Genomic DNA, 27,953 nt, shown 5'->3' with positions numbered 1-27,953 from the left:
TTGGAGGTTAGGATAGAAGGGCAGACAAGCATCTGCCTTCTCTCACCATGGCTCCAGAAGCGGCGCGAGAGCGTGAAATGCACAGGTACTGCTCTTCCTATCCCTGTCCATGACCTGACCTGCTCACTCAGTCTCCAGGTACTACCAGCCGTGGCTCGAAACCTTCTTGTCGACCGACTTTGAACCTGCCTCGGACTTTCCTCCCTCTGCTACTCAGGCTGATGCCCATCGGCCTCGTTCCTCGCGAGACAAGGCGTTGACTGCATTTGCGCAACTGGGCTGCCTCCGCCTGAACGCCAAAAGATGTATAGTCACTTTGCTGGGGACTACGAGGCAATATATCATAGCCGAAGCTACGAAATCTCTATCGCTTTTGAGCGATGACCACCACGATGAAGGAGACGAGTTGTGGTTCGGAAATTCTTTCATTGAACGAGACGGTGGCATCTCGGCCGACGCTATGTATTGTGACAAGTATACCGCCTATGATCCAGATGGCTCTTCCTTCACCACCGAAGCGTTAGTTGTCAGCGATATCGCCACACATGAGAAATACAAAACTCGAGGGTACGCTGGTCGGGGTGTTTCGTTTTATTGTGGCGTGCCAATCACCACTCAATTGGGCCATGTCATCGGGGTGTACAACGTCAGCGACGACAAGCCCCGCGAGGGTCTCACGGCAACTGAACTTCATTTCCTACGGGACATGTCCGCTATCGTCATCCAACATTTGGAAAGTGTACGGAATGATCGTGCCAGGAAGCGAGGGGAGCGCCTCATTTATGGGATTGGGACATTCATCGAGGGCGACAAGGCTGAAGGGAGTGAAGACGATTCCAGTTCCCAACGCGATAAGTCCAGTAGCTCCAAATCGAGCCAGAATACCCATCCCGAGGCAACCAAGACCGCTGAATTCATGGGTTTGGTGATTGGAGACGCAAATACACCTGCGGAAGACTCCAAACTCGGGGCCCTTACCCGCGACCGCGCAAATGGCAGAATGACACCAAAGTCTTCAGGCTTCAGTCAGAAAGGCATCCTCAACCACGTAGCCAGACACACGCAATCGGCGCATTCTGCTAAATCAGCCAAAGACAAGATAATGCAAGAGTCTCACCAAGTGTTTGACCGTGCCGCCGCTGTTCTCCAATATTGCCTCGACGCTGATGGGGTTGCGTTTCTGAATGCAAGCTCCGCGAATCTGAGCTCAGGTTCGAGCATGAAAACATCTGGAGCTGCTCTATCAAAATTCCATCATGATAAATCCCAAGGAAGACATCACTCAGACCATCAGAACGGAATGGACGGCGCCGAATCACAGCAAGGGCTTGCGAGGGACGATTCTCTCTCCTCCAGCGACGATACTGCGAGTACGCGGAGCAATAGCGACTCGTCTGCTTCCCAAAGCAGGAGTCAAAAGTGTGAAATTCTGGGTATCTGCACAAGCGATCCTAACCAGTCAATCAGCATCGCCGACCAGACCATGCGGCGTCTGGTTCGACGTCATCCGAGAGGAAAGTCCTTTACATTCGACCAGTTTGGCAAGCCAGCCTCCAGTGACGAGAGCTCTGAGTCTGCGTCGGCTGTGGATATTTCCCTCCTGGATGCTGACCAAGGATCGAAAGCAGGAAAGCATATTCCCACCACCAATTCTCTGTTGAAAGCACTACCCGGAGCAAGGAAGATTGTCTTTCTGCCGTTGTGGGATTTTGCGAAGGAGCGGTGGCATGCTGGACTGATAGTTTGGTCGAATGATGCAGGCAGTCTGACTAACGTTGAGGACGATATGGTTTACCTGAAAGCTTTCAGCAACGCGATTGTGAATGAGCTCAATCGCATTGATCTAGCACTTTCCGATACTGCCAAGTCAACATTTCTGGCCAATATCTCTCACGAGCTACGCTCGCCTCTTCACGGGATTCTGGGGAGTATTGAATTCCTGCACGATACGGCCATGGATGACTTTCAATCCTCTATGGTCATCAGCGTTGAAACGTGTGGCAAGACGTTGCTCGACACAGTCAATCATGTCCTTGATTACGCGAAGATCCACAGTCTGTCCAAATCTCAGCGACAAGACCCCGCTTCTAGTCCGGGCCGTGCGCAACGGAGCAAACCTGAAACCAATCTGACGGAGGATTTTGATATGGCGGTTGTGGTGGAAGAAGCCGTTGAAGCTGTGTACGCCGGCCAAGTCTTCCGAACCGCCAACGCAGACGCATTGGAAGGGAAATCGCCTGTTCAGACGGCCGCGAGTCGAGCCATGCAACAACGCCTGGAGCGACGGGCCAATATCAGCAAAGGCTCGGCCAAAGCAGCATCCGCGGTCCGCCTTACCTTGAACATCGACGATCATACCAACTGGTGGGTCAGATCTCAACCCGGGGCTGTTAGGCGGATTGTCATGAACATTCTGGGGAATGCCTTGAAATATACTAGCAAAGGGAGTATCAATGTTGCGCTCGAGGTTGATCGCTCGCGTAACAAGGCGAGCTCGAATCTACACATGCTGCTGAAGATTGCCGACACCGGCCGCGGCATGTCGGATGATTTCATGAAGAATCACGCATTTACTGCATTCTCCCAGGAAGACACTTTGGCTACAGGTACAGGCCTTGGGCTCAGCATTGTCCGACAAATTGTCGACTCTCTTGGAGGCAAGATCGATCTGTCAAGCGAGAAGGACGTGGGCACCGAAGTACGAATCTGGCTCAGACTACCAAAGAGTCAGAAGGATATCAGTTCGTTGCCCGAAGCAAACATTATTCCAGAGATGCGCCAGCGCACCACGGGACGAGAGATGTGTATGCTCTTGCCCTATGATGAGAAGAGCAGCGAAACCGATGTCCGCCATCTTGTCCCGATGCCGACGATAGAGAGCTCAATGCGGAACTTGGTGTCTCAGTGGTTCCGAATGAAGATCACCACGACCAAGACCATGGATGGTCTCTCGCCGGACTTCTTTATCTATCCTGAGCCACCACCTATTGACTACCTAATTGACTACCACGGCAAGCCAGAAACGGAAAGAGAAGTCCCCGTTATCATCTTGTGTACGAATGCATTCGAAGCAGCATCCTTGAGGTCAAACGGCATCCACTACCTTACGGATATTGGCAGAGTCATCGAGGTGATTGCACAACCGTGTGGGCCGCAGAAGCTTGCTAAGGTGCTTCATCGGTGTATGCAACGGCTGGAGATGCTACAAAAGGACCATGCGAAAAAGCCCTCGAAAACAGCAGCGTTATCTTTCGGGCGAGACCGAATTGTGGATAACGAGAGCAGCCGAGCAAGTGAGGATATTTCCAGGCCAGATGAAGAAGCAGTTCAGGACGTTGACCATACCTCTACGCCTGATGGTGACGGTATAGCCAAGCGCCAGTCGGTCGATGATTTGCGCAAGGTTCCCACCGAGAACCAGTCCAACTCGAGAAAACCATCATTAGTAAAAATGGGGACTTCAGAAGAGGTGGTCACATTAAACCAATCAGATGTTACGCAAAGCGCTGCCCTGCCTCGAGAACCCGACACGAACAATTCCCGCGTCCTGGTGGTCGACGACAATCACATCAATTTGCACCTCCTCGTTACATTCGTTCGCAAAGCAGGCTACCCCTTCGAGTCGGCCACTGATGGATTGAAGGCTCTAGAAGCATACAAGAAGAGCGTCCAAGAGGGTGCTGGTCAAAATCCCTTCAAACATATCTTTATGGACATTTCCATGCCTGTGATGAATGGGATAGCTTCGGCTAAGGAGATTCGACGATTCGAGAAGGACAACAAGGTTAGCCCACCCGCTAAGATCATCGCTCTGACGGGTATGGGCAGTGATGTTGCCCACAATGAGGCGATCGACGCCGGGTTTGATGAGTTCTTGAGTAAGCCGATTGTAAGTTCAACCTCCACCCCGAGTCTATTGTCAATTGGAGGAAACCAACAAAGAATCCATTTGGGCTTTGTACTGATGTGTCTGTTACAGAAGTTCAAGGATCTGCAGAAACTACTGGTCTGAATGAACGCCACCCTATGGGACCTGTGTCCACGCCGTGGGATGTAGGATGTTCTATCACCTTGATGCATTGTCTCTAGCATTTACAGAGAATTCGCAATTGGCTGCGTGGTGGACCTCCCACGCGAAGGGCGGCATGAACAGAAGGCATCGAGATAGAAAGAGATCCACGGGGCCTCCGAGAAGAAACGATGCACGCTCGTGACATGATGGATACAACATATATGTGGTGTTTGCTGTGACGGTGAGGCTTTCACGGCATGCATGGACGGCGCAATGAATCAAGAAAAAAGACCATGGGGGCTTTAACGACGTGATTGATACATGATGGATGAGACCAAAAAGAACTGGACGGGACGTTGCATTCATTATTACTTGTCTGTTTTTTGGGGCGCGAGCGACACGTCGAATCTTGTAACTTTAGTAACTATATGTACCTACCTAGGTAGGTAGGTAACATATGTAGAGACCCATTGCCTAGGTACCTAGGTAGGTATCTGAGGTATCTTGGAAGTTTCCTCTTACGTGCTCTTCATGTTCATGTTCTTGTTCTTGTTCTCGTTGGTTGTCGAGAACCCTGGGTTGCACTCCAAGTTGCACGTGTTACATACACATATACAAATACAAGTACATACACGTAATACCTAGCTAGGTAGGTATCCATACACATATCCTAGATACACACATATACCGCATAAGGTACTACAGAGCAGGTATATACATAGGTAGGTAGGTAGGTAAGTAGCTATGTGAAGGAAACGCATCCACCTACCCCGTTTCCTTGTTTGATGGGGGACGACGGCGACGGCGATGAGAATGAGGATCAAGATGGTCATGTTCTTTGCTCTTTGCTTTTTTTCTTTTTGCATTTCGCTTTTGCTTTTTGCTATCGCTATCGCCATCGCTACCGCTGGGATCCAAACAACCCTTGTCTGCTGGAACCTGTCGACGCCAATTGCAGTGCATCGCTTTCACCCATTTCCGGGAAAGCCTGCCTGGGTACGAAAAAAACTCCATTTGCCCACAAACACAGGTACAGGTATATATACATACATGTGCTTCCCCTTGGGGAAAGGATTGCGCATTGCTGAAACCTATCAACTACACCGCATATCCCGTGTATTTGTGTGTGTGTGTGTGTGTGTTTGTGCTGCACATTTCCCCTGTGTTGTGCAAGGCAAACACTTGAAATGACGGTCTCCCTTTCCCGCCTCCCCCCTGTGTGTCTGTGCCATGTCGAACCGGAACTGTTGCCCTGTGGAAAACAAAAAGGAAAAAAAAAAGCTCGAGAGTAATGAACAAGATGGGGTATAGTAAAGTCCAAGAATTGCTTCAAATGAATGCAAATTGTTGTACAAGGGTTCGTTCAGTGGTGGAGATCGAGAATGCCACTTGATGGCACGTATGTTAGGAAGTGTGCGTAGAATTTGTGAACATGGAGGTGTGTTCTGAACATTGAGCCCTGGTCGAGGGCAAGGCAAGATGTGATCGAGCATCGTATGAAGAACGGCCAAGCGAGTAAGGACCGGTCGAGACGGCTTTGGCAACCGGTCCCACAATTGAATGGTTGAAGCATTTCTGGAGTCCTGACAGTCGAGGGTTGATGTACAGCCAGGTGTCGACAACCCAAATATCGCTCCTCATAACCCGTATAGTCCACAGTTTCCTTCTAAGAAGGAATTGTGACATTCCAACCTAGTCCAAGTGGTTCCAATATTGTCAAGTTCTTTTTTGCCAAAGTCGGACTCAGGTATCAAAACAGTCTGCCAAACACGTTGATTCCCGACGTCTTGGATCTGAGATGAACTCAACTAGTCACTCTTTTGATCCACAACCCAGTGGGTTGCTCGTAAAAGTCGTCTTTGTCCCTGCGCTTCTGTGCACGATGCAGCTTCAGCTGAACATCGTGCTCCTCGTTCTTGACTTCCTGAATTTCGAGATTCAGATTGGTTATCATCTTGTCGACCTCCTTGCGCTTTCTCGAGTCGTAGACAATCGCGTTCTTCTTCAGTGATTCCTGAAGTTCCAGGATGATTTTGTTCAGATTCCGTTTGCGCCGAGCGAGGTCCTCCAGTCGGGCACTGAGAGACGTGATTTTGTCCGCAGCTTGGAGTTCGCCAGGTGTTGGAGGAAGCGATTTAGTCGCTGACGTACCGGACATCAAAGACACGGCCCGAGGTTTGCCATTGCGGTCATTGGCGTTTGAGTCGTTACCAACGGCTTTTCGAAGGATGTTGGACGATTTCCGGCCGGTGATGGCTGAGAATGGGGAGATGCTGGTGTAGTTGTCGAAGCTGCGATGGCCACTATTGTTCGCTGCTACTCGTTTGCGGAGCACAATCGGTTCTGGAACTGCCGCAGGCGGGAGCTGTACTATTGGCACAGGACTGCTCGTTAGCTCCTCTCGTGCGATGGGACTCGAGGGAACATGACTGCTATCGTCCGTCGCATTGGTCGCATAAGTATTCCAACTCGACGTGGAATCTAATTCACGCTGCAGAGGATTTCGGTGCGCCGTCATATCGGAATCTTCGCTGGATCTCCTGTCAGGTCCGATGATGGAGGGCGTGTTCGAACCCAGCGTAGGGCTATCAGCTCCATACTCCTGAACGGTACTGGGGGCAGGGCTTTGAGCTGGCTCGACCATGGTTGGACGTGGGCCAGGACTTTGGAATGGGCTGTCTAGGAGCCGCGTATACTCCAACTGCTTGGGTGACAGTGCTTGCGGCGACAGCGCTTGCGGCATCTTCTTAGTTTTCAGTGGGGCAACGGGCTTCAGGCTCTCCTCCGAGTCCACGGTTTTGAGGTTCGGGAGTTGTGAGGCGGCAACAGAAAGTGAGTCGACAGGGGACAAAGTATTCTGTTCGAGAGGTGCCGTTTCCTCCGGTGTCTCGCTTCTCGTCTCGGTCTCGGGTATCTTATGCCGCTCTACCAGCATCAGCGGTCGGGTTCGCGCTTCTGGGGTGTTCTTCACAGGCTCGACTATGGCATGCCTACCACTTGCCCCTCTCCACGGCGGTCGTTGGATCGGGTTGTCCAAGGGGTCACCTGGGTTGGGTGGCGGAGATTTTGTCCAGGCCGACTTTTTGACTGTTTCTCTGTCCTTCAGACCAGCCAAGATCTGCCGCGTTCTCTCCTTGAGCTGGGGGTATGGCTGATCGTTCGAAGACGGCACTACTCCAGGACGGACCGAAGATGGCTTCCCTGCCTGGCTGGGTTCACCCGAGTATTCGTCCCACCGAGTCTCTTCATTTCCCTCCTTCCGTAGATTCCACCGCTTTTTGACCCCATCCTCAGGGGTATTGTGTGAGGCGGGGACAGGCAACTTCCGCGGAATCTGACTTTTGAACGACTTTTCTGACTGCGTGGGAGTCGGGAATGAGGGTTCGATGGGAGAGACCAGAGAGGCATCAGAGCCATTTGGGTGGAAGGAGGTCTGGCTGCTTAAGGGTGAGACACTGGCTAGACTGGCGTCATGTTGATGTCTCGGCTGCGTCGATGGCTGGTGAGGGTTGTAATCGGAGATATTGGGGGAGGCCGAATCCTGATCAATCGAGTAGACCGACGTTCGCTCCTCCATGGGCGGGACAGTCCGACTGTGACAAAAAGGTGGTCAGTGTGTTTTGAGGGAGAGAAGAGACAGCAAAGACGTACAATGGGAGTTCTGGGAGAGCAGTGGCCGCAACACTACTGCGGCGACTGTACAAAGACTCGACCTCGGGGATTGTCTCGAGGTACCTCTCGTCCATTGTTGGCTCGGGATAGGGATAAGCTTGGTAGCCCATCTGATAGTCTGGAATGTTGTTCTGTCTCCACATGCTTGCAGTCTATCTCGGGAATGCTGCTTCGGCACTGGAGAAGGTTTGCGACGCTCCGACAGAAGACGGGGTCGTCATACCGCGGGCAGCCTCTACGAGATCAGCGTGATGGAGCAGAAGTGAGCGGGAAGCGTCGGTGACTGATGTGAGTTTGCCCGCGGAGAGAAAGATGCCTGAGTCGTTTGTCGTCTAGGTACCGAGTACAGCAGGTGAATGGGCTTCCGCAGGCTGTCTTGATCAAGTTCATCGAGATCCAAATTCGTCTGTGTGATTGAAGCGAATATTACGGGGGAGCCAGGGGGTGAGATGCGTTGTCTTAATTTGTTTGTTCAGGACTCAGAATGGCAGTTTGACGAGTTGCCGATTGGCTGAGGCCGACTTAATCAGTACCCGGAACTGAATGTGGCAGAAATAAAGGTGAAACAAGGAACGACGGCCGCCGTTGATTACTTTGTTACTTCAGGGTCATCACTTTCGAGACACGGCCGCAGTCCGAGCCAACTTCTGCATCCTTTGGGCTCCTTGTCTGACATACAAGTCCGAGGGTACAGGTATGATCCATGGAGTTGACTTGTCCTCTGCACACGTGGTACCTGCCAGCTCTTTACGCGTTTTTATAAACTTTTGTTGTCATTGCCTGACCTGGTACTTGGTGGTGTGGAGATGGACCAACCCCGACCAGTCGATTAGGGGGCAACGAACCTGGGATACCCTGAATCAGGGACCTGCAGTACTACTACTAATGGCTCGCTGGCTGCACGCGAGCACTTACGAGTGACTTGTACAAGCACCAGATAGTGGACCGAGATACACGAGTGCCTAGGTGAGCTTCATCACATCAGCCTCATCCATGGTCAATTCCTAGCGGAGGCCCCATACCAACAATAGCGACAGAAGCACCCCCTATTGCCCCTCCTGCCGCTTAACCGAGAACCCTACTAACCATGTTCTCTTAGGTGACTTGGGCATGCCCCCAAGCTTCACGAGGCTCTTCTTCGGGGAATTCTCAGCCTTCGGAAATGACATCCGTCCTCCTCTACTACTCCTTCTTTACCCCCCCCCCCCCTGGTGTTCCCGTGCCCCTTTTTCCGCGAGAACTGCTACTTGTGCTGGCGATTCATCTCTCACAGTGACGGCATCATCCGGCAAACTCCTGCGCACCCGACGAGAACTACCAAAGGCAAATTCGATTAGTTGAAGCCGAACGAAATTCTCGCGTTTTTTTTCTTTATCTTTGTGCTGTATACCCACCTCCAATTTAATCCTGATGTCCACGATTGCCATGCCTTTTTCGCCCTCCTTGACGCCCAATGGTCAAGAAGGGGACTAGAAATACAGCTAACACCGAACCCACCAGGGATACCCAAAATGTCGCCTGATACGGCCGATATCTCAGTGCTCCGACTCCTTGTGCGGCCCCTCCAGCGGTATTGTAAATGCTCGTTTGGATGCCCAGCCCGACCGTCGCAACAAGCCGGGTCACCGTGTTGAATAAGCCTCCAGCCACTGACTGCTGTTCACTGGGAAGAGACGACATGACGTACATGTTGGTAACGGTAAACTCCAAATCCTGGGACAGTACGCTGAACAAAAGTCCGGGAAATGCAAGAGCCCAGAACGAGATCGAGGTATATATAGCACTGAAGAGTGCAGAAGCGATGACGGCACTCACGGCCCCAATGATCATGATCAGTCTGTTGGACACTCGATGCATGATCATCGCTGCCAGCACGTTGACAAGGATTCCGCCAATCCCTGCCGGGAGGAGATGGACGGCGACCATCAACGGTGACAGCTCGTCAATCCTTTGCCAGAGTAGAGTTAACCAAAATAGATTCCCCGCAAAGCCATAGAATCCAAGGCAGAGCACCGTCACCACCACGGTGAAGTTTCGGTCTTTCCAGACCCTCAATGGCATGAGGGGGTATCGGAAGACACTTTGCCAATAGATGAACCCGAGGATCAGGACAACCCCAACCACCAGCAGGGCAATCACATAGGGCGTTCCCCATCCACGTGGCGCGTCGCCCGCCAGGGTTAGGGAAGCAGTGAACATGGCAATTCCACCCACGGCCAGAAAAGCTCCAAGAAGGTCGAATTTCACAAAGGTGCTCATATTAAGTCCTCCAAGTGATTGTTCGGTGTCGGGCGGGGTGGTCCACAGGGCTGCAAAGAAGAAGAAGGCGAAGATAACCGACATGACCCAGAATGCCGCTCTCCAATTTGCAATTTGCATCGTGACGCCACTGATGAACGCCCCGAGCACGAAACCAACCGGATTGCCACCAGAGAAGCAGGCAAAGGCTCTGTTCTTTCGTCGGCTTGGTCTGTCGTAAACCGCGCCCAGCTTGCCAATGGCCGGAGGGACGGACGCCGCCGAACTGAGACCGAGGAGACCACAGAAGACATCCAGAAAGTAGGCATTGGTGGCAAACCCCGTGATGAGCAGACAGATACTGAAAAAGGCCAGGCTGCACAGGAAGAGCAGTCTCCTCCCAAACAAATCGGCGACGCGGCCAAAGAAGAGCAAGAATGTGCCCGCGGCGAGGGTCTGGGCCGCGCTGATCCAGGTCACCTCGGCGGCCGTCATGTTCAGATCCTTGCCGATATAGTTGGTCATGCAGAGAATGGCCCCGGTGAAGATGGAGCTCTGACCCACGGCGATGGTCGTGGTGAGAACAAAGAGGCATTCCTGGAAGAGACTGTTGAAACATGCTGGACGACTACCATAGGGGTCGGACTCTGTTGGGGCCAGCGACGCTCCGAGTGACGTCGTCGGTTCGATTATTTGAAAGTCGGCGACGTGTGTGCTTGCTTCGACATCTTGGTTCTGCTGAGCATGAGTCTGAGAGGGTTGTTTCTCCATTGCCATCAGATCCGCTTGCTGCCCCCCGCAGCGCTGGGAAAAAAGGGTGACCAAGCTCGGAAGGCGATACGGCGCAAGGACCAGGTAGAGATGGAAAGCAGTCAAAATCTAGCTTGAATGGGTGAGTGTGCGTGTGTGTGTGTGTGTGTGTGTGCGATTGAGTGTGCAAGTTTGTGAATGGCGAAAAAGAGGACAAGCTCAGATACAAGTACTGTACTCGGTACCTCGTACAAAAAGCCAGGACCCTACTTTGTACCTAGCTGTGCTAGCACTAGCAGACTAGCTAGCTAGCTATTATTGCGCAAAAGCTTGTCCAGAACGCCCCGGCCGAGCCCAAAGAATTGAGCGAACCCCGAGCAAAAAAGGTAGATCAGTACATTGGGGAGTGACAGCCCCATTTGACGATCGAACGTTGTCGGTCGACAGCCCCGACACGACACGAGTCGTCGATGACTCGGAAGGAGGTGCTAAGTACTCGGCAAATCCTATCATGCCCGATCTGGTGGGTTGTCTGTGGATGTCTTGTCTACCTGCGCCGAGTGCTTGTATAGTGTCTGCAACGGGACACGCGCGGGACCAACGCTGGTGGGTGCCCACCCAGAGGGTTTAGATAAATTTTGTTTATATAAGCACGTCCCCGCCTTTGACGGATCTGTTCCGCGTTGGTCGGGTTCGGGGTCCCACCTCCGCAGCCACCACCACGACGTCCGGCCGATGGAAAGATGCTCGTTCGAGGTACGAGGTACTCACAGCGAGGACAAAGTTCAAGTACAAAGTACAAGTACAAAAGCATGAGCACAAAGTACAAAGCACCGGTGAAACGGGACATGACTTTACTCGCGGAGGACTTTATCTAGGGAAGTATGACACATTTCCGAAAAAAGCACAAAGGACAAGGACAGGTACAAGTTGCTATATTATGTATGTATGTAGTTACAGCGAAGAAACCCTGATGGGGTCAAACACCGAGCTCACGAGGAGTCGAGGACGAGTGCAAGGACGAGTACGACGAAGGACCGTGAATGGGAGTTGTCAAGTGCTCAGCGAGGTTCCAAGAATCCGTATACGAGGTAAACAAGCAAGTATTCAGGTCTCTTCAGGACCACCCCACAATCCAACTTGTCCTTGTACTTGTCCTTGTACATAGGTACTCGTACGTATCTGGCTAGCGACTAGGTTGTGCAGTGCTGTGTAGTGCAGTGTAGTGTATGTGCGTGCGCGAGCGAGCGAGCGAGCGAGCACGCCAGAGGCTCTGCTCGAAGACCGTGTATCGAGTTCATTCCGTAGATACATCCAAGTATCCATACTTCGTGTTCGAATACGGATAGTCTAGCATTCTGATATTCTGGTCGTCTGCCACCTGAGATGGTTCAGGTTGCTCCGGCTGGCAAAGGAGGCTTCATTGACAGACGGCAACCAGTGGCTTGTCCCTCTCGATAGTTCTGTCGAGTCTGGTCTAGTAGTCGGCTGTACCAGGTTGCGCATCCCACTCAAGACGTATAGTATGATGTGATACCGCTGGTGATGGAATAATGGTTTCAATTTTGTTAGGTTCTATATTTTGATTTTATTCCCTCGTCTTGTCGGTAGGTAGGCGTGCGTGTATATGACACCCGACCATCCATCCCATTATACACTTTCGTCACTTCTTCAAAGTCCCTCTACGAAACAGTTTTCCTGTCGATCAGGAGATTGTCCATGTTGGAAACTGCTCCCTTCATATGCCACATGCCATCGATTGTTCCCGGATCGAGCGAGTGACTTTGGAGGCCATGTCCTCGATCTGCACCTCACCCTCTCAACCCACACCCTGTCCACTTTCTCGTGCTCTTTACATGTTCCGTCCACCAGTCACTTCGATAGTCTGACCATTGACGTAGGAGAACAGCGGCGAGCACACAGCCAGAACGGCACTGGCGGCCTCGGTAGCGGTGCCAGGTCTGCCCAAGGGAATGTCCTTGAACGCCGCGCTGGGGTCAGTTCCTTTCCGCTCGGCAAGCTGCTTTCCGGGAATGCCCAGGGCGATGCGCTGGCCGTCGGCGGTCGTGATGAAGGCTCCTTGTTCCTTGGCTTGGGTCAATCGCGTGTTGATTTGGCCAAAGGCGATGGTGTTGGCGCGGACACCGAACTGTAGGCAAAAGTTAGTGAGAAAAAGGTCGAGGAGAAGAAAGGACGCCGAAAGTTGTCTGACTCAAGCAAGACGCAGTCAAGTAGAGAAGGGGGAAACGTACCTGCGGTCCCCATTCCTTTGCGATCGTCTTGCTCAAACCCGTAACACCAGCCTTTGCCAGACTGTAGTTGGCCTGGCCAGCATTGCCGTGCGTGCCAGACGTGCTCGAGATATTGACAATGACTCTCTTCTCGCCATCCTTGACCCGGAAGTACGGGGCGGCTTGTCTGATCAGCCGGAAGGGGGCAGTATTGTGCACGTTGATGATGGTATCCCACTGTTTATCGGTGATCTTGTGGATCACACCGTCCCAGGTGTATCCGGCGTTGTTGACGATGATGTGGATCTTGCCGTTGCCGAACTCTGCGGCCTTGGAGACCAACACGGGGAAGTAGTTGGGGTCGGTCACGTCGCCGGGCACCGAGATGGCACGCTTGTTGCCCGGGGTAGCATCGTTGATGGCCTTGGCCACGGCCTCGCCTTTGGCGGCGTCGACGTCGCACACCACCACTTTGGCGCCCTCGTTGGCGAACAGTCGCGCGCACTCGGCCCCGATACCCTGGCCGCTACCTGTGATCTGGTTGGGACAGTGTCAGCCGACCATGCCGATGAGAACAGCCGGAGCTGCTGCTGAGAGGGAAGGACTTACGATAGCGACCTGCCCAGCCAACAGGCCCGAGGGGTAATTGAGATGCGAAGCGATCTGCTGTGCTCTTTGCGCCATTTTGGTGTCTAGGGATGGTACGGTAGGGTTCAAACCGATACTTTCTCAAGTTCGCGGTGTGTGAGGGAAACAAAATAAAACTGCAGAAATCCCCAAAAACAAACTTCGACTGGTCAAGTACGGTACTAAGCAAGGCGTAGCAGGTAAGGAATAAGTTGTAGATTCAATCGAGGGATTATGTTCTCGCTGGTTCGCCGAGTTCATTATCCGGGTCACCAACGACCAGCGGCGCAGTTTCCGACATGCCGAGGCAACTTGAGCCAAGCAGCCAAGAAAGCCGCCGAGGCGTTTTGCATCATTGGTGCAATGTCACCCCAGAGCATAATTAAGGGTGCGCCACCAGCAGCGGCCGACTTCGCTCCGACTGACCCCGACTTGCTCACTCATTAACCCACCATCCATCACGATCTTGACATCCGTCGTACCCATCGTATGGTCCTACCTACCACATATACCACACAACTAGTAGAATCCGCACTGGGTACGAGGCATACACTCTTATATATACACGGACTGTGCCCGATCCGTGTAAAACGCCGAGGCATCTTCTTCGAGTACCATCACAGTTTGAGATCCAAGCTCGATCTAGGATACGCAGATCCAAATCCATATCCATGGAGTCGAGGACCAAAAACTTACTATGCCCAATGAGAACTGAGAAGAAACCCCCTTTTGATTTTTGCTTTGGGAAAATTACCGAGTACATGTCCCGAATATAACCCCGATTTTTATTTTCCCCTCCCGAATTAGTAGGATAGAGATGGCACCGTAGGATTATGGCAACTTTCACACCGCATATGTGAGTCAAAAGAAGCAAAAAGAAACAAGACACAGTATATTTTCCTCCGGAACCCAAGATCCCACCGGAAGAGTCAGGGCATTATTGCCTCCTCGCAAAGTCTTGCTCGGTCGATACCTCTTCCACGGGGTTCTTGTTGAGACTTTCGTACAGCTGGAGGTAGCTGCCGATCAAGAAAGCCCAGGAGCCCCTGTTGACCATTCGAGGCTCAAGAGTCAGCAATACAGAATTCTCGAAAAGAGCAAAAGGATCAATGCATGCACTTGTGACTTGATTTCTCATCGCAGGAGAATATAGGAAAGATCGTCTCGCTTGGTCGTGGGCACCAGGAGAGAGGGGGCAGAAAGAACGTACCAAAAGGTGGCCAACCCAGCCTCGTACTGCGCCCCAGAGTTTTTATACGCCATACCCAAACATCCACAAAGCGTGAAGCCAAACGCCCCCACAAGGTTCCAAAAAGCAATGTGCCACCCCAGCAGGTGCGGCGCCGGTTTGTACCATTTCTGCTGCGTCTCGAGCATGTACAAGGTGCTGCTGACGATGAAGCCACTGCCGCCAATCACCTGTGGAATCCAGTATGCCGCATTGAGCCGCCACTGGGGCGTCAAGTGATTGATGATGCCGGGCAGGGCGGTAATGCCAGAGATGCCAAAGACGGTCGCGCCAAAGAGTTGGGCAGAGCCGGCAAGGAAACCCAGCTCGTGAAAGTAATGCGTCCGCAGATCGTGCCACGACGGGAACCACTGCCAGGCCTTTTTGCCGCCCTTGTCAGGTGACTGCGCGTCGCCGACGGCCAGTTTCGACGGCTTCCCGACCATATTGTGCCGATTTTGGTGATGATGAAGACAGCGGTGACGATTGGCCACGACTCGGAGTCTTGCTGCCCCGTGTTTCTGCTGCCCGTCGTCGTCCAACAGCTGCTCAACCGCCCAGCCGAAACAGCCAGTGTTGTTGGCATTGATTGCCTCAAATATCAAAAGGACAGAGCCCACTTCGAAGAAGAGGATGGCCCCGATGAATGCTGTGACACCTCCCCCGTAGTAAATTTCGCCGTCAAATTCAGTCGAGGGGGCCACAACCGGAAGCCAGACGAAGAATCCCTAGATGGCCAGCACAAAGCGGTTAGTTGGTTCAGTGCGCGGCTCGAACCCCTTGGACATCTTTAGAGGCAAAGCGTACATTCATAACCCAGACGACACTCCCCCAGGTGAAGATGAAAGCGACGAGCCACGAGATATCCCAGACTGGATAGTACGTAAAAGTTTTGACAATGTTTTTGAGGACCTCTCTTGGATCCGACGTTCGTCTCGGGGTGACAAAATATGCCTCTTCTCCAGGCTTGGGTCTTTGCACGAGCAAAGGGTGCCGACCTTTTCGGTTGTCTCGCGATCGCCATAGAAACCTGATGTTCTTTGCGGGGACGTCGGAACGGGCACGGCCCTGGTGGGTTTCATGTTCGACTTCATCATGCACGTTTTCCTGCGAAGTCTCAACGTCCTCGGTCGTCTTCTTGGAGAGAGCTCCGGAATGGTCGAAATGTGCCCGGGTAGGATTAAGGAAACCAAAGGGACCCTCGGCGCGTTGCAGTGTCAGTCTATTGTCATGCCGGAATGGCTCTCGCGTGCGGAAATGCCTATTGCGAGGGGGCATTGTGGTGAAGTTGGAGGTGTAGCCAGGTGTAGGTGTAGGTGTTTTGTCGGAAGTCCGGGTGTTATTGGTGGCTTCGAGTGGCTGTCGCGCCGATGTATCCTTCCATTACCCGCCGGGGACGATTAATGATGACAAGGACAAGGGGGATTAAGATGCATGGATACACGAACTTGAAATATTGGCCCTGTTTGGCCCCTTCCTGCGTCGCGGGGGTTGAAATTAAATAATAAATGCAAAAAAAACCTTGAAGTTGGTTGTGACGACGCCGCAAATAATAATGTTTTAGGCTGTTCAGCTTCCCCATTCGCGAGACAAAACAACAACCACAACCATCACCACCACATCAAGTCAACGACTCATCAGGCCAAGAATGTGGCTTGATTCCTCCTTTAAGATCCTAAGCGGCTCATCAAATGGGCGTCCAGAATCGCTTCACTCCTCTGCCACTTGTTGCTTGATTCGAACATTGCCATGGCTCCCTTTGCCACCCTGGGTGCCTGGGTTGCTTACTGAGCCACTCAAAGATGCTGACTGGGGACCGCCTATACTACTACTGTACATACTTGTTCTTTACCATTCCATGCAGAGTTCCTGTCACAAAGAGGGGTTCGCGATCCTTAAATTCAGGGACGAGGACCTCGAATCGAGCTCCAACGCAGCTGACAGCGATGCGAGATGCATGATCATCCGGATCTCGTGATTCTGGCCCCTAGAGAGTGTCCTTGCAAGAGCGAGATATCAATCAACACCATGTCGTGACGTATATAAAGCTACACAACTACAGCCAGGGTGTCCTGCGTCCGGGTTTCCCCTATAAAATAGATATCGTGCTGGTTTATATCGGGAGCCCATGTCCATCGCATACAAGATGTTTCCAGTGCGAGCAACCCTCGTGCGCTCGATTGTCTGGTCTGTGCCTCTGTAGCTTTGACAGGTGAGAGTGTGTCTAAAACCCTCCGAATGGGCATGCGAAGGCTTCAAGTCCCTACTCTTCAATCATTCCGGCGTTGTCGTCATCCAGGAGCTTTCACGATGAAGAAACGATTCGCCATGATGCACCAAGCCTGCATCATGACCACGTCGGGCGGCGTAAAGACGTTGAGACAAAGATGGCGATGATGGAGGTTCTAGAGTGACAAGCTTTGGCTACTCCTTCCAGTAAAGAGTTACCTGCTCGACCGTACTACGGGCGAGTATTGTGAGGCGAACATATCGACTGGAGAACAATTCACGAAAGAACCGCTCTTCGAGTCTGAAATACTGCGAGCCGAAAGATCCGGCCTCGCTCAAAGTATGACAGTGCCCGATATTCACTTGTGTAGCGTAGAACATGGGCCAACCCTTTGACCCAATGTATCCGGGCCTTTTCTTTGCCGGCAAGGAATACTTGTTTTATCATATCCGAATTTAACCCCATACACGGATTCGACGTCGAATACGACCGGTCATCTTCCAGGGCGAGATTGGGAGTCACTCAGGTCCTCCGCCGATGAAGCGGACGACAAGTTTCTTCCCTCACTGACCTGTTTCATGACTCTTTCAAGGGTTGGAAAGATTCCCATTGCAAACCCACCAATAGGAATGTAGAAGAAGATGGGGATCTCCTCATGCAGGGCAGGGATTTCTTCATTCCGTTTCCAGTCTAGGCCGATCAGCCTCAGAAACGAGTCCCCACAATGGCCCTCTGTGGTCAGGAAGTGACAACAAGAGAGGCCATATCTCACCGATGGCAGCCTTCATGCTGGATTCAACGGGGCATAGACTTGAGACACGGTCCTTTGGCTTCGGACGAAGTAGTGGCTTTCGGTGGAACACAGTGGGCCGAGTCCAGGAAACGTTGTCTATATAATGGGCTGTGGCCTACAACAGTTACCATCTTCTTCCCAAGCCTTCTCCTCAGATCACTCTTCTCTAGACAAAAGCAATCTTCGCCCTTCCCTATCCAGAGTCATCACCGGCCTCTTAAATTATATCTCGTCGTCATGTCGCCAGACACGCTCTCTTTGAATGGCAAAGTCGCCATCATTACCGGATCAGGCAAAGAAAATGGTATCGGTGCAGGCATTGCTTCCACCCTGGCGCGCAACGGTGCCTCGGTAGTTATCAACTACGTCTCCGACACATCTGCGCCCCGCGCTGCTGAGGTGGCTCAGAATATTAAAAATGCTGGAGGCAGGGCCACGGTTGTGCAGGCGGACGTATCGACCCAAGAGGGTGCCAAAAAACTCGTCGAGGCATCGCTCATGGCTTTCCAGTCAGACAAAGTCGATATCCTGGGTGCGTGGCACTTTAGGCTTCCCTCTTCTCATTCCTTTCTGCACATCTCTTCGAGGGCTGACAGGGGAACGCATTATGGCTCGCAGTGAACAATGCAGGTGGAGGCCCTCTCGTCAAAGTCCTGGAAGCGACAAAAGAGGAAGTGGAAAAGACGTTTGCAATCAACACCTTCGCCTCGCTGTATATGACACAAGCAGTGGTTCCCGTCATGCCTCGAGGGGGCCGCATCATCAACATTGGCTCCATTGCTTCGAAGCTGGGCGTGTCGCCGATTCCGTTGTATAGTGCATCCAAAGCAGCGGGGGATGCGCTGTCTTATGCTATGGCCATGGAGGTATGTATGACCATCGTCGACTGTAATTGATGGCTTTCCCAATATTGCTCTCTTCGCAAACATCTTGGACAACGGTTAACGTGTTTCATTTCAGCTCGGACGTGGATATGGAATCACAATCAACACAGTAGCTCCCGGACCTGTTCCAACAGGTAAGTAGCTTCTGGCAACAAATTGTTCATTCTTCCGGATCCGGCTTGGTTGGAGTTCGTGCCCGGGTCGTTCTCGTCAGACACTAACTTTTCGGGACAACACAGATGGTCTGCCTAAAGGCCCGGTGGCCGACGCAGTGCACAACTCTCTCATACCCATGACAAGGGCCGAAGAGAGAATGGGGACCGTTGACGATATCGCCGATGCGGTGCTGCTTCTTGCCTCGGAAAAGAGTCGATGGATTACAGGCCAGTTCATCTCAGCGAGTGGTGGAATCACGGGTGGATAGGACTTGACGCTTGGACAAGTTTGAGCAAATTCGAAAATTGAGCGAGGTCGGTGGAGTTCACCAGCAAGTGTGCTGAGATCTTGGGTAGTCTTCCTGGTCTGCTTCGGAGCAACACAAAGCATTATCAATCTCGAAAATGACTTTTGCGACACTCATCTCCATCAATTTATCAATCCAGATGAAACTTCGCGCACTTTCAACGGCGGCCTTGCCACTTTTGACTCCCATGGCTCTCATCACATTGAGTGTAGCCCTCGCATGCAGTAGATCGGGTTGGTCTGGCTGCAATGTAGCGACCATGATGATAGCCCAAAGGCTGAGTTCCGGAAAGTAAGTATCGATACGAGATGCCATGGGAACGAAAGTTGAGAATCGCTGTAGTAGTCCGGCGAGCTCATCAGCTATGAGTGCAAAGGCCTGTTTCACGCTGGCCACCACGATGAGCAAGGCGAGTCTGACCATCTCCTGAAGCACTGACTTCCGCAGGGTATGGCCAGGTGAAGTCGGATCAGTGAACCGTCGTAATGATAGAAGGAAATGGAGAACAGGTGTGATTCGGCTTGCTGCTGTGGCGCCGTCCTTCCAAAACAGAGGATTTCCTCCATTATTATTCACAAACATTATCAGATGTGCAGTGTTCTCAAGTGCGGTCGTCATGTCGAAAAGTCCCTCGGAGGAGTTACGAATCCGCATGAGGAGATCCGTCACCGATGGAGACAATACGTTGTCTTGGGCGCTCGCAGAGGACAGCCCAAAGGCAACCGGGAAGAGCGGCTTGCGGTCAAAAACAGAGGCACCAAGAATATCAAACCTGTAGGGGGTCAGTCATAACGCACTTCAGTCGTCTTTTTGCTCTAGCGGTTTGCCCATACCAACAGGTGAACATGACAATGGTACTGTTCAGAGTCTGAAAGCCGCCACGAACTTGGATAATATTATTGAGACCCTGCATATGGACACCGTATCGGTCCCATCTGCCGACATTAGACTATCGAAACAATTAGCACCAGAGCTGGATTCGAAGTCCAGGGAACCGACATCGTGACAGAGAAATCCCAAGACTGTAGTTATGACTCCGTCACTGATCTGATGAGATTCCCTTTCAAGTCTTTGAGCCACCCCATTGAGACACAGGCTGAGATACTTTGAGGACTCTTCAAAGTCACCGTACTCACAACCTTTGCGTTCAGTCATTTGATGGAAGAACAGCGCTGCGTTCGCCAAGGAGAGGTAGAATGCGGTACGGTCGATAACAGCCATTGCGAACCACTCATTTCGGAATGGTCGATAGAGGTAATCACCCTCGCTATGCACTAATCCAATAAACAAGAGAACTAGCCCAGATAGATCGGGGGAGAGGCGTACTGAAGTGGATCAATTGGCGGGCTCTACCGTCTGTTTCCACGGGGAATAAAGCATAGGGATGAAGAGAATAAGCTACATTCTCGTAGCAGTGCTGGTCTTGATGTGCCCCGTGAGAACATATCTCCGCGTCGTCCTCACTGGCACCATTGCCGACCTCAGCTGGAGGAAGCCTCACGGCGAAAGTAATGGATCTTGGAGGCTTTTTCCGCGATTCTCCAACGCGAGCCATGACATGGTGCCGAACGACCTTTTGGGTGCTTCTTCGTCTAGAGTCATCAGGATTGGATATGTTGATAAATGTGAAGTCTGCTGACTTCTCGCTGCACTTCTTTTTCAGCCCCATCTCAGCTGGATTGGTCCATAAATATGGAATGAAACTGACATGTTCAGAGGCGAGAAGTTGCGGGAGCCTTGAGGCAGCGAGTTCTGTCTGACTGAAAGGTGTCCGCGTCAGCGCACCCTACAGTGCATAATTAGAGGGAATATTATTGGGCGTTGTTCATGAATTTCTTGTCAGACGAGATTATTTCCACTCGCAGAGACACCAACCAATCGGAAACTTGACCTGTCAAGTTATCCAAGTCCTTTGTCGCGCGACTGAAAAAAAGTGTCGGCATCATTGAATATTCTCCCTCCATGCCATCCGACTGTATTTCACGTGGCTCATATATGGCTCTTTTCTTTCGCTGCACCCAGTGTTAGCGCTTCCTCACATGTCTTCCCATTCACTCCGTTCTTCGGGTCATGCTCAGATGGTTTGAGCAGCTTCCATCCAGAAGTCGGTTGTGTAGCCATCCAATTACTCCGCGTCTGTCGTTCTTCAAAGCTGGATCGAGTCCAAAGTTCGTCACTCCGAAACCTACGACGCGAAAGGCACTGTCATACTCCTCCCCCCTCCGAATCCGACGTCAAGATGCCTTGCGCCACCCATTCCGACCTCTATCCACTACAGCTCAGGTCAACAGGGCAAAGAAGAGCAAGGATGTGCGGAAAAACAACATCGATATGGCGATGTCATCGCAAAGAAGTCCCGAGGACTGGGTGGCCGAGATGGAGAGATTCCTTCCGCCGCACTTGAGTTGGCCAGATGATCTTGCATCTCCAACAATCATCCCACCAGAAGTGAATGTTGAGGATGTGCTTCGAACTCTTATTATGGCTCGGGATCAGAGCGATGTGGACGTTCTGGGCTTCATGGTTCTCCGTCAACGCCGACATAAAGCCGTTGTCCATCTCGTCGAAATCTTGCTGAAGGACGTAGCCCTAGCAGCTAATGAGCCTTTCAAAGATGAATTGCCATCCAACATAGACTGGCCGGCCGGCTCGTTTAAAAAGCTGGATGGTGCTCCCATTGAGCTAGAGCGTACGTTGCACGTTAGCCGACGACCGCTGGGTACTTCTCAGCAGTCCCTTGAGTGCTCTTTCTCAGAGAAGAGCCAGGAGATTACGATGGAGTTCACCTGGTCTCTTCTTGCCGACCTTGTGTTGGCTTCTACCAAGCGACCCTCAGACGAAGGAAAACAGATCATGGACACTGTGCATCAGATTTTGGCGCTCATCCACAAGCTGGGGCTCGTTCCAGCGACTATCTACACTTACAGCCTCCCACAGGGCACGACGACAATGCAACAATCGCCCATCCTTCATCTACTGCACTCGAGAATTCTGTCGACGCTGTCAGATGCTGTCTGGCTTTCCCATCGGGTCGAGGTTACGGCACGTGCTGGTAAATCGGAAAGCAGTCAGTGGAATATCTTTCGAGAGCCACCACCTGGCCCCTTGCGGTCAAGGAAGCGAGAGCTTGGACCAGAGGTGTGGCTGGAGTTCATCCTCTGGTGCTGCGTTGAGGCAGGATTGGCGGCGACGGGAGCTCGAATCATCCAGTCATTGCAGACAGATACAAGGGCTCCTTGGCAAGCCATTCACTGGCCTGATAATCAAGTGCCTTCAACAGACTGGGACCAACAGTTCCATAGAGGAAAACTGCAGCGTGAAGCGGGAGGCTATTACGGGGAACAACTTGAAGGCGACACTCCCCGAAAGTTCATCAGCACTGAAGTTGTTCTGGCCGTCGCTGACTGCCTGATAAACACCCTCGATGGGTCTCTTACAAACGCCAAAGCGTCTGTCATGAAAATCCAAGACGATATCAAAGACCTGATATCTTTTGCGGGTCCGCATGGTCTTGCGCCTGCGTATTTCGACTATGTGGCTGTTCGTCTTCTTCAGACGGAAAATTTATATGACATACACAAAGTCGATTCTCTCCGAAAGTTGGCGTCTACTATCTCAGTGCTTCGAGACCTGCATAATGTGGACCAGAACCATCGGCAGAGCCCTGCGCTTGACTTCGAGTCCATTCTGGACCGCTCCGAGCTGCATGCCGGGATCCTCCACCAAGCTCTGCAGGCCTGCGTCGAAGCGAATCTCGTCCGAAAGGCTGTCGACACCTTCACAGAAATCCAGAAGATGGTTGACGGCAACAAGCTTGAGGCCATTGGAGAATTTTTGTCACTTTCACTAAGTCCAGGCGATGGCTTCTTTACTTCCAGACATGGCAAAGGTCGCAGCGAATTCCTCAACACCTATGGGCAGCTTCCTACCCACAAATTACCTCCATTCCTTGATCTGGTGACGAATGCGAAGCTGTTTGGCTTGGGAGACTGGCTCCTCTTCTCAGAAGACGTTGACGGGGCTCTCTTGCCTGCTTCCACCTGGGGAAAACCGTCTGTTATGGCCGCTATAATCCGCTATGCATCGGCCAAGAACGACCCTCTTCTGGTCAGACATGTCTACAATATCAGCAGACGATCGGACAGAAAATTGACCGTGAGCGTCTTGAGAGCTTTGGTGGTGTATCATATCAATGCATGCGACTGGACAAATGCCGTTCTCAACCTTCGAGATCTACGACGTGCTGAAGGTGGTGGCTATAGCCCCAAGATTGTCGCCAGTCTCGCAGCTAAGATTTTAAACTTGGAGGTCGATCCGGTGGCCATGCAACAAGAAGATGCTGAGTCCGATCTTTCCCAGGCTCTCATGCTGCTTTGTAATATACTCGACGGCACTTACGACTCCCCGCCAGCAAGCTTCAGGATCGACCAAAAGAAAACCTTTCGACAACAAGTAGGATACCTCTTACGCCTTTTGGAAAATGTGACAGACAGCGAACTTACAGACACTGCCACTCGGTTCAAATCAAGATTTCCTGTTAGCAACGAACCAAACCTTCTCACAGATACGTTCAACGTTGTGTTTGGTGCAATCGTCGAGACCAAAGGTGTACTGGAAGGGCGCAATATGTGGCACTTATTCTGCAAAGATCCCAGGGACTATGCGACTTCATCCCTTGTGGTCGATGGCCAAGACTTTACATATGAGGACCACGCCAGAAACAACGATTATGATGAATACTTCGATGAGAGCCTGAGTGATGCGCCGAACGATTTGATCCACGTCGGCGAACATGTCGAAGACAATTCTAGCTCAATGATGAGAACGGTCGAGCCGCTCTCGATCTCCAATGCCACACACCATGCAGGAATTCAAGTTGCTGTTGTTTCTCCCGCCTCGCTCAACATCAATGCCGCATTACCACGCAATGAGTCAGGTTGGGAGAGCAACCAATATTCCAGCGAGTCAGGCACAGGGAGCGGAGACACCGACATTCCTATCGAGATGTCGGATACGGGCGTGGATCCAACGCAGCTAAATCCAATTGTCGTGCCCAACATGCGCACCTTGCAAATCCTTGTCAGAGGAGCTTTGTCTGAGATACAAGCCAGAAAAGAGCGCAAAAGAGGTCATACGGACCTCGATGCAGTCCTCAGATGGGCGGAGCAGTTCTACGGAGCGTTTAACCTGGCGCGTGAGGATATCGAAACTGAATTCCGGCTTTCCGAAGTCGTGCCGAGGAAATTGAAAATTGCTACGAAGCATCGCCGAGCAGCACACAGAACAACACGTGAGAAATACAAACTCGGTGTTGGCAAGCACTTTACCAAGGGAGCCTTTGTATCTAGACGTCCTGGGTCTCAACGACCGGCTCAGGCACCAGCCTTGAGAGAGGCATCCAACAATGTGACAAAACCTGCGGTGGACGAAATGGAGAAGGGCGAGACTCAAGATAAAGGCACACAGCCTGAGCCGGCGCCATTGCCGAACTTCAAGGTGCGGAAGTTCGCGACCTCCGTTCAACATGCTTAGGGTTAAGAATATGGAGTGGAGGTTCGTGAAGTGTAATCTAAGAGTCTACGATCTCCCATTGTACAATATTACGCACATGTGTTATCATCTTTAATACTTTCAAAAGTAGATCGACCCAGTAACACTCTTCCTCCACTGACCACGACACCGTAGCACTCATCAAATGCTGGAATCAGCATGGAACTGAAAGAGATGCTTGACTCTTGGCATCGACAAGGCTGGCGAGATAGGGGTACTTCTGTACATACTGTATGAGCAGAACTCCTCAGCAGAAATGTATAGATGAGTTCAGATTACATCAAGCACATTGAAGGGGGAGAGGGTTATGTACACAATGCGGGAAAAAGGTCTAGGGGAAGGAGGCCTCACCAGCCAGCTTCAAAGGAAGTAAAGTACGTCAATAGTCGGATCCGCAATCTCCTCCCTCCCTCCTCACCCCTCTCTCAATATCCCTACCGCTCTCCCCCCGCAAAAAGTCCAAGGTCCACAAGACAAAATGACATGGCATGCATGCATGCATGCGGGACAAAGGACAAAAGGACAACATCAGCTAGCAGCCAGTAGCTAGTGATGCCACCGATGCCACGCACGACGCCATGGCAATTTCCCCTCTTTTTTTGCGAGAATTCCTTATTGCCCTCTCTTCGCACGTGCCGCGTGCGAATCTAGGCTTTTCTCCGGCCTTGCGGATGTGTTAAAAGTGGGTGTTTCTGTTGAAAGAAAAACCTCGATGCGAAAATAGATCATGATGTCTACGTATACATTGTCAAAGAGAGGGAGGGGGGGGAACGAGGGAAAGGAGGAGTTTGGGAAAAGCATAAATGTCATGTCTAAGTTACGGACCCCTCGATTCGATGACCGTGATGATAGCTCTATATCTACATATATATACTCTAAATGCGCTGGAGGTACCTGGCTAGGTTGTTAGGCAGGCAAGCAGGCAGACGATCTACGAGTAGCAGAACATTCATCCCCTCTCACGCCCTCCGTACAGAACGTAGTGTACCTTCACGACCTGCTGTTCTCCTCCTCCTCTTCCTCCTCCGCTACGGACCCGGTCAGCATTTCTCCTCTTTCCCTCGTTGGGAACCCCCCCTGTCGTGGCCCAATCGGTCGTCCAAGGAAAACTACCGGGAGTAATAATATCTCCAGCATCTCGTTACGGAACGCGGGGAAGGGGGACCTAAAGGGGGAGAAAAAGAAGGATAATACAACAAAAAGCCGCTATGAAGATCTCGTCTGTTGTTCTCACTTTCCTCACCTCGATCGTACCGGCCGCCATGTCCCAACAAGTCAACCGCACCGCCACAAACGGCTGGGGTTCGACGCCTTCGCAGCGCCACTATATTAACCATACCCAAGCCTTGCAGGTTATCAATGCAGGTATTCAGCGCGCAGAGGCTATAGGGTAAGTGTTGTTGGCGCTCGTTCATCCCCATCCGAAAGAGCGACTTGTCGGGTTGCACGAACAGTCGCGTATCACCTTTTTGATTTTCGTTGACTGAGACATTGGCACAAAGCGTACCGCAGAACATTGCAGTGCTCGATCCGTCGTCATGGCTTGTGGCTTTTGTCCATATGGATAATTCCTACCTGGGAAGCATCGTAAGTCATGCACACACACCTACCACATGTGATAAGGGCCATTGCTAATGGAACTGCCAACCAGGACATTTCCCAGAAAAAGGCCAAAACCGTGGTGCTGTACAACGGCATCCCCAACAACGCCTTGCAGAACCGCAGCGAGCCAGGTGGCGATCTCTGGGGCATCCAGGAAACCAACGGCGGTACGGTTGTCTTCGGGGGAGGTCAACCAATATTTGACCCTGAGGGGTACTTTATTGGCGCCGTCGGCGTGAGTGGAGGTACCGTGGATCAGGATATTGATGTGGCGGTGCATGCGGCGCAGAGTATTGGCACGACAGTCACGTCGTCCTGATTCTGATTCTAGAACAGGACGAGAGAGCCACCAGAGGGATTTGTGGTGCTGACACGGAGGTTGCGGAAGTGACGCGTGTTGTGGTCTGGAGACGAGGTCAGCACCTGGAGTGAAAGCGCCGAGTTGGATCGGCAGATGGATCGGAACCAGCCAGATATGCACAAGTCCAGAGTGATACAGGGTGTCTTTACCAATCAAGAAACCTGGCCTTGTCGCTGTAGTCGTCATTGAGTACAATATCTGACATGGTATTCAGGCCGCCAAACAGTAATCATGTGTTTTCACTGGCGTCTCTGCCGTCATCCCGCAGCTGAGCTTGCATTGAAGCAGTCCTTATGTTGGTATATAGACAAGGACACAATGGACGATGCCCAGAGGGTTGTTCAGCTCTTTGCGGATGAGAACACCCATTGAAAACATGTACACTTGGACCTTGACCTGAGTAAACAAAGATATACTCCACCAATCACAAAAAGACCCTTATCAGAGCGTGCACAGTATTATTTTTGATTATCATGACCTGGAATTCTGCATTCAGCCACCACAAACCCGCACGTGGGGAGTCTCGACCGCAACGACATGAATACAACGTATTGAGGAAGAGAAGAGGAAATCGACAGAAGGATATGCACCGGCCGAGCAGAGACACGTTGTTGAACGACGACGGGGACGACGGATCGTTAGACTCTTGGAAGCAGAGAACCCAGGTTCAGAAAGTATCGAGATGGAAGCGGATGTTCGGACGTCGGGCCGGGAGCTAGGGACTGTGATGATTTCGCAGGGACATCTGTTACGAAGGTACAAGGCCGTATGAGTTTCCTTTTGGAGGCGCTGGTCTGGCGATGAATGGCGTTGTGCGAAATACCGTGGCTTGTTTCAGTGACGAGACCAGCACACAACTGGCAGTGCGCAAGCCACTTGGGTGGCTTCAGGAGACACGCACTCAACCGATTTCTCCCGGGCTGTGGCTCGATGCAAGGCTGTGGTATCGATCAGACAAGGATAAATAGCAGGGTTTCGCCGAGTCGCCTGAAGGATTGACCAACAATGACCGTCATGGCGCTTGTATTGAGAGGAAACGAACTCGTACAAGTCATTTTGCCAACCTAAGCGAGTGTCACTGGTCCATTGGGGGGATTTGCTGGTACCATAGTATTCTCAACGCTAAATTCGCATGAATCTTTTCGTTCATCCATGTGGGCTCCTCATGGCAATGTTGACACTTCCCCTGTTTACCCAGGAAAAATGCTACAGCGGTAAATACCTGTACATGGCGCAGCTTGACAATATACCATCATGCCACCCGAAATCCGTCATATCATCACGCGTTTGTCTAACAACCAGAGTCTCCAGC

The 27,953-nt window shown here is 51.7% G+C and overlaps 9 protein-coding genes across 9 annotated transcripts; 4 read left to right on the top strand and 5 right to left on the bottom strand.

Moving 5' to 3' along the window:
- Positions 1 to 47: 47 nt before the first annotated feature.
- AYO21_04354 (hypothetical protein) lies at positions 48 to 4,012 on the top strand (the record flags this gene model as incomplete). Its single annotated transcript, XM_022654327.1, has 3 exons — positions 48 to 85; positions 139 to 3,889; positions 3,980 to 4,012. The coding sequence occupies 3 exons, from the start codon at positions 48 to 50 to the stop codon at positions 4,010 to 4,012; spliced, it is 3,822 nt and encodes a 1,273-aa protein (XP_022513364.1).
- A 1,804-nt stretch (positions 4,013 to 5,816) lies between these two features.
- On the bottom strand, positions 5,817 to 7,827 carry AYO21_04353 (hypothetical protein; the record flags this gene model as incomplete). The annotated part of the gene is made up of 2 exons (XM_022654326.1): positions 5,817 to 7,605; positions 7,664 to 7,827. The coding sequence occupies 2 exons, from the start codon at positions 7,825 to 7,827 to the stop codon at positions 5,817 to 5,819; spliced, it is 1,953 nt and encodes a 650-aa protein (XP_022513363.1).
- A 1,258-nt stretch (positions 7,828 to 9,085) lies between these two features.
- AYO21_04352 (hypothetical protein) lies at positions 9,086 to 10,693 on the bottom strand (the record flags this gene model as incomplete). The annotated part of the gene is made up of 1 exon (XM_022654325.1): positions 9,086 to 10,693. One exon carries the CDS (start codon positions 10,691 to 10,693, stop codon positions 9,086 to 9,088), a length of 1,608 nt encoding a protein of 535 aa, XP_022513362.1.
- A 1,831-nt stretch (positions 10,694 to 12,524) lies between these two features.
- AYO21_04351 (hypothetical protein) lies at positions 12,525 to 13,587 on the bottom strand (the record flags this gene model as incomplete). Its single annotated transcript, XM_022654324.1, has 3 exons — positions 12,525 to 12,821; positions 12,925 to 13,440; positions 13,513 to 13,587. The coding sequence occupies 3 exons, from the start codon at positions 13,585 to 13,587 to the stop codon at positions 12,525 to 12,527; spliced, it is 888 nt and encodes a 295-aa protein (XP_022513361.1).
- Positions 13,588 to 14,467: 880 nt separating this feature from the next.
- On the bottom strand, positions 14,468 to 16,036 carry AYO21_04350 (hypothetical protein; the record flags this gene model as incomplete). Its single annotated transcript, XM_022654323.1, has 3 exons — positions 14,468 to 14,576; positions 14,741 to 15,486; positions 15,566 to 16,036. 3 exons carry the CDS (start codon positions 16,034 to 16,036, stop codon positions 14,468 to 14,470), a joined length of 1,326 nt encoding a protein of 441 aa, XP_022513360.1.
- A 1,982-nt stretch (positions 16,037 to 18,018) lies between these two features.
- AYO21_04349 (hypothetical protein) lies at positions 18,019 to 19,089 on the top strand (the record flags this gene model as incomplete). The annotated part of the gene is made up of 4 exons (XM_022654322.1): positions 18,019 to 18,313; positions 18,400 to 18,647; positions 18,742 to 18,799; positions 18,905 to 19,089. 4 exons carry the CDS (start codon positions 18,019 to 18,021, stop codon positions 19,087 to 19,089), a joined length of 786 nt encoding a protein of 261 aa, XP_022513359.1.
- Positions 19,090 to 19,146: 57 nt separating this feature from the next.
- Positions 19,147 to 20,683, bottom strand: AYO21_04348 (hypothetical protein; the record flags this gene model as incomplete). Its single annotated transcript, XM_022654321.1, has 4 exons — positions 19,147 to 19,900; positions 19,962 to 20,077; positions 20,128 to 20,402; positions 20,455 to 20,683. The coding sequence occupies 4 exons, from the start codon at positions 20,681 to 20,683 to the stop codon at positions 19,147 to 19,149; spliced, it is 1,374 nt and encodes a 457-aa protein (XP_022513358.1).
- A 776-nt stretch (positions 20,684 to 21,459) lies between these two features.
- AYO21_04347 (hypothetical protein) lies at positions 21,460 to 24,660 on the top strand (the record flags this gene model as incomplete). The annotated part of the gene is made up of 1 exon (XM_022654320.1): positions 21,460 to 24,660. The coding sequence occupies one exon, from the start codon at positions 21,460 to 21,462 to the stop codon at positions 24,658 to 24,660; it is 3,201 nt and encodes a 1,066-aa protein (XP_022513357.1).
- Positions 24,661 to 25,940: 1,280 nt separating this feature from the next.
- Positions 25,941 to 26,599, top strand: AYO21_04346 (hypothetical protein; the record flags this gene model as incomplete). Its single annotated transcript, XM_022654319.1, has 3 exons — positions 25,941 to 26,068; positions 26,181 to 26,265; positions 26,330 to 26,599. 3 exons carry the CDS (start codon positions 25,941 to 25,943, stop codon positions 26,597 to 26,599), a joined length of 483 nt encoding a protein of 160 aa, XP_022513356.1.
- Between the last annotated feature and the right edge of the window lie 1,354 nt (positions 26,600 to 27,953).

Source organism: Fonsecaea monophora, assembly GCF_001642475.1.
Source record: "Fonsecaea monophora strain CBS 269.37 chromosome Unknown Scaff24, whole genome shotgun sequence".
Lineage (NCBI taxonomy): Eukaryota > Fungi > Ascomycota > Eurotiomycetes > Chaetothyriales > Herpotrichiellaceae > Fonsecaea > Fonsecaea monophora.
Note: the sequence above shows the minus strand (reverse complement) of the source record. Positions and strands in the feature narration are given on the sequence as shown.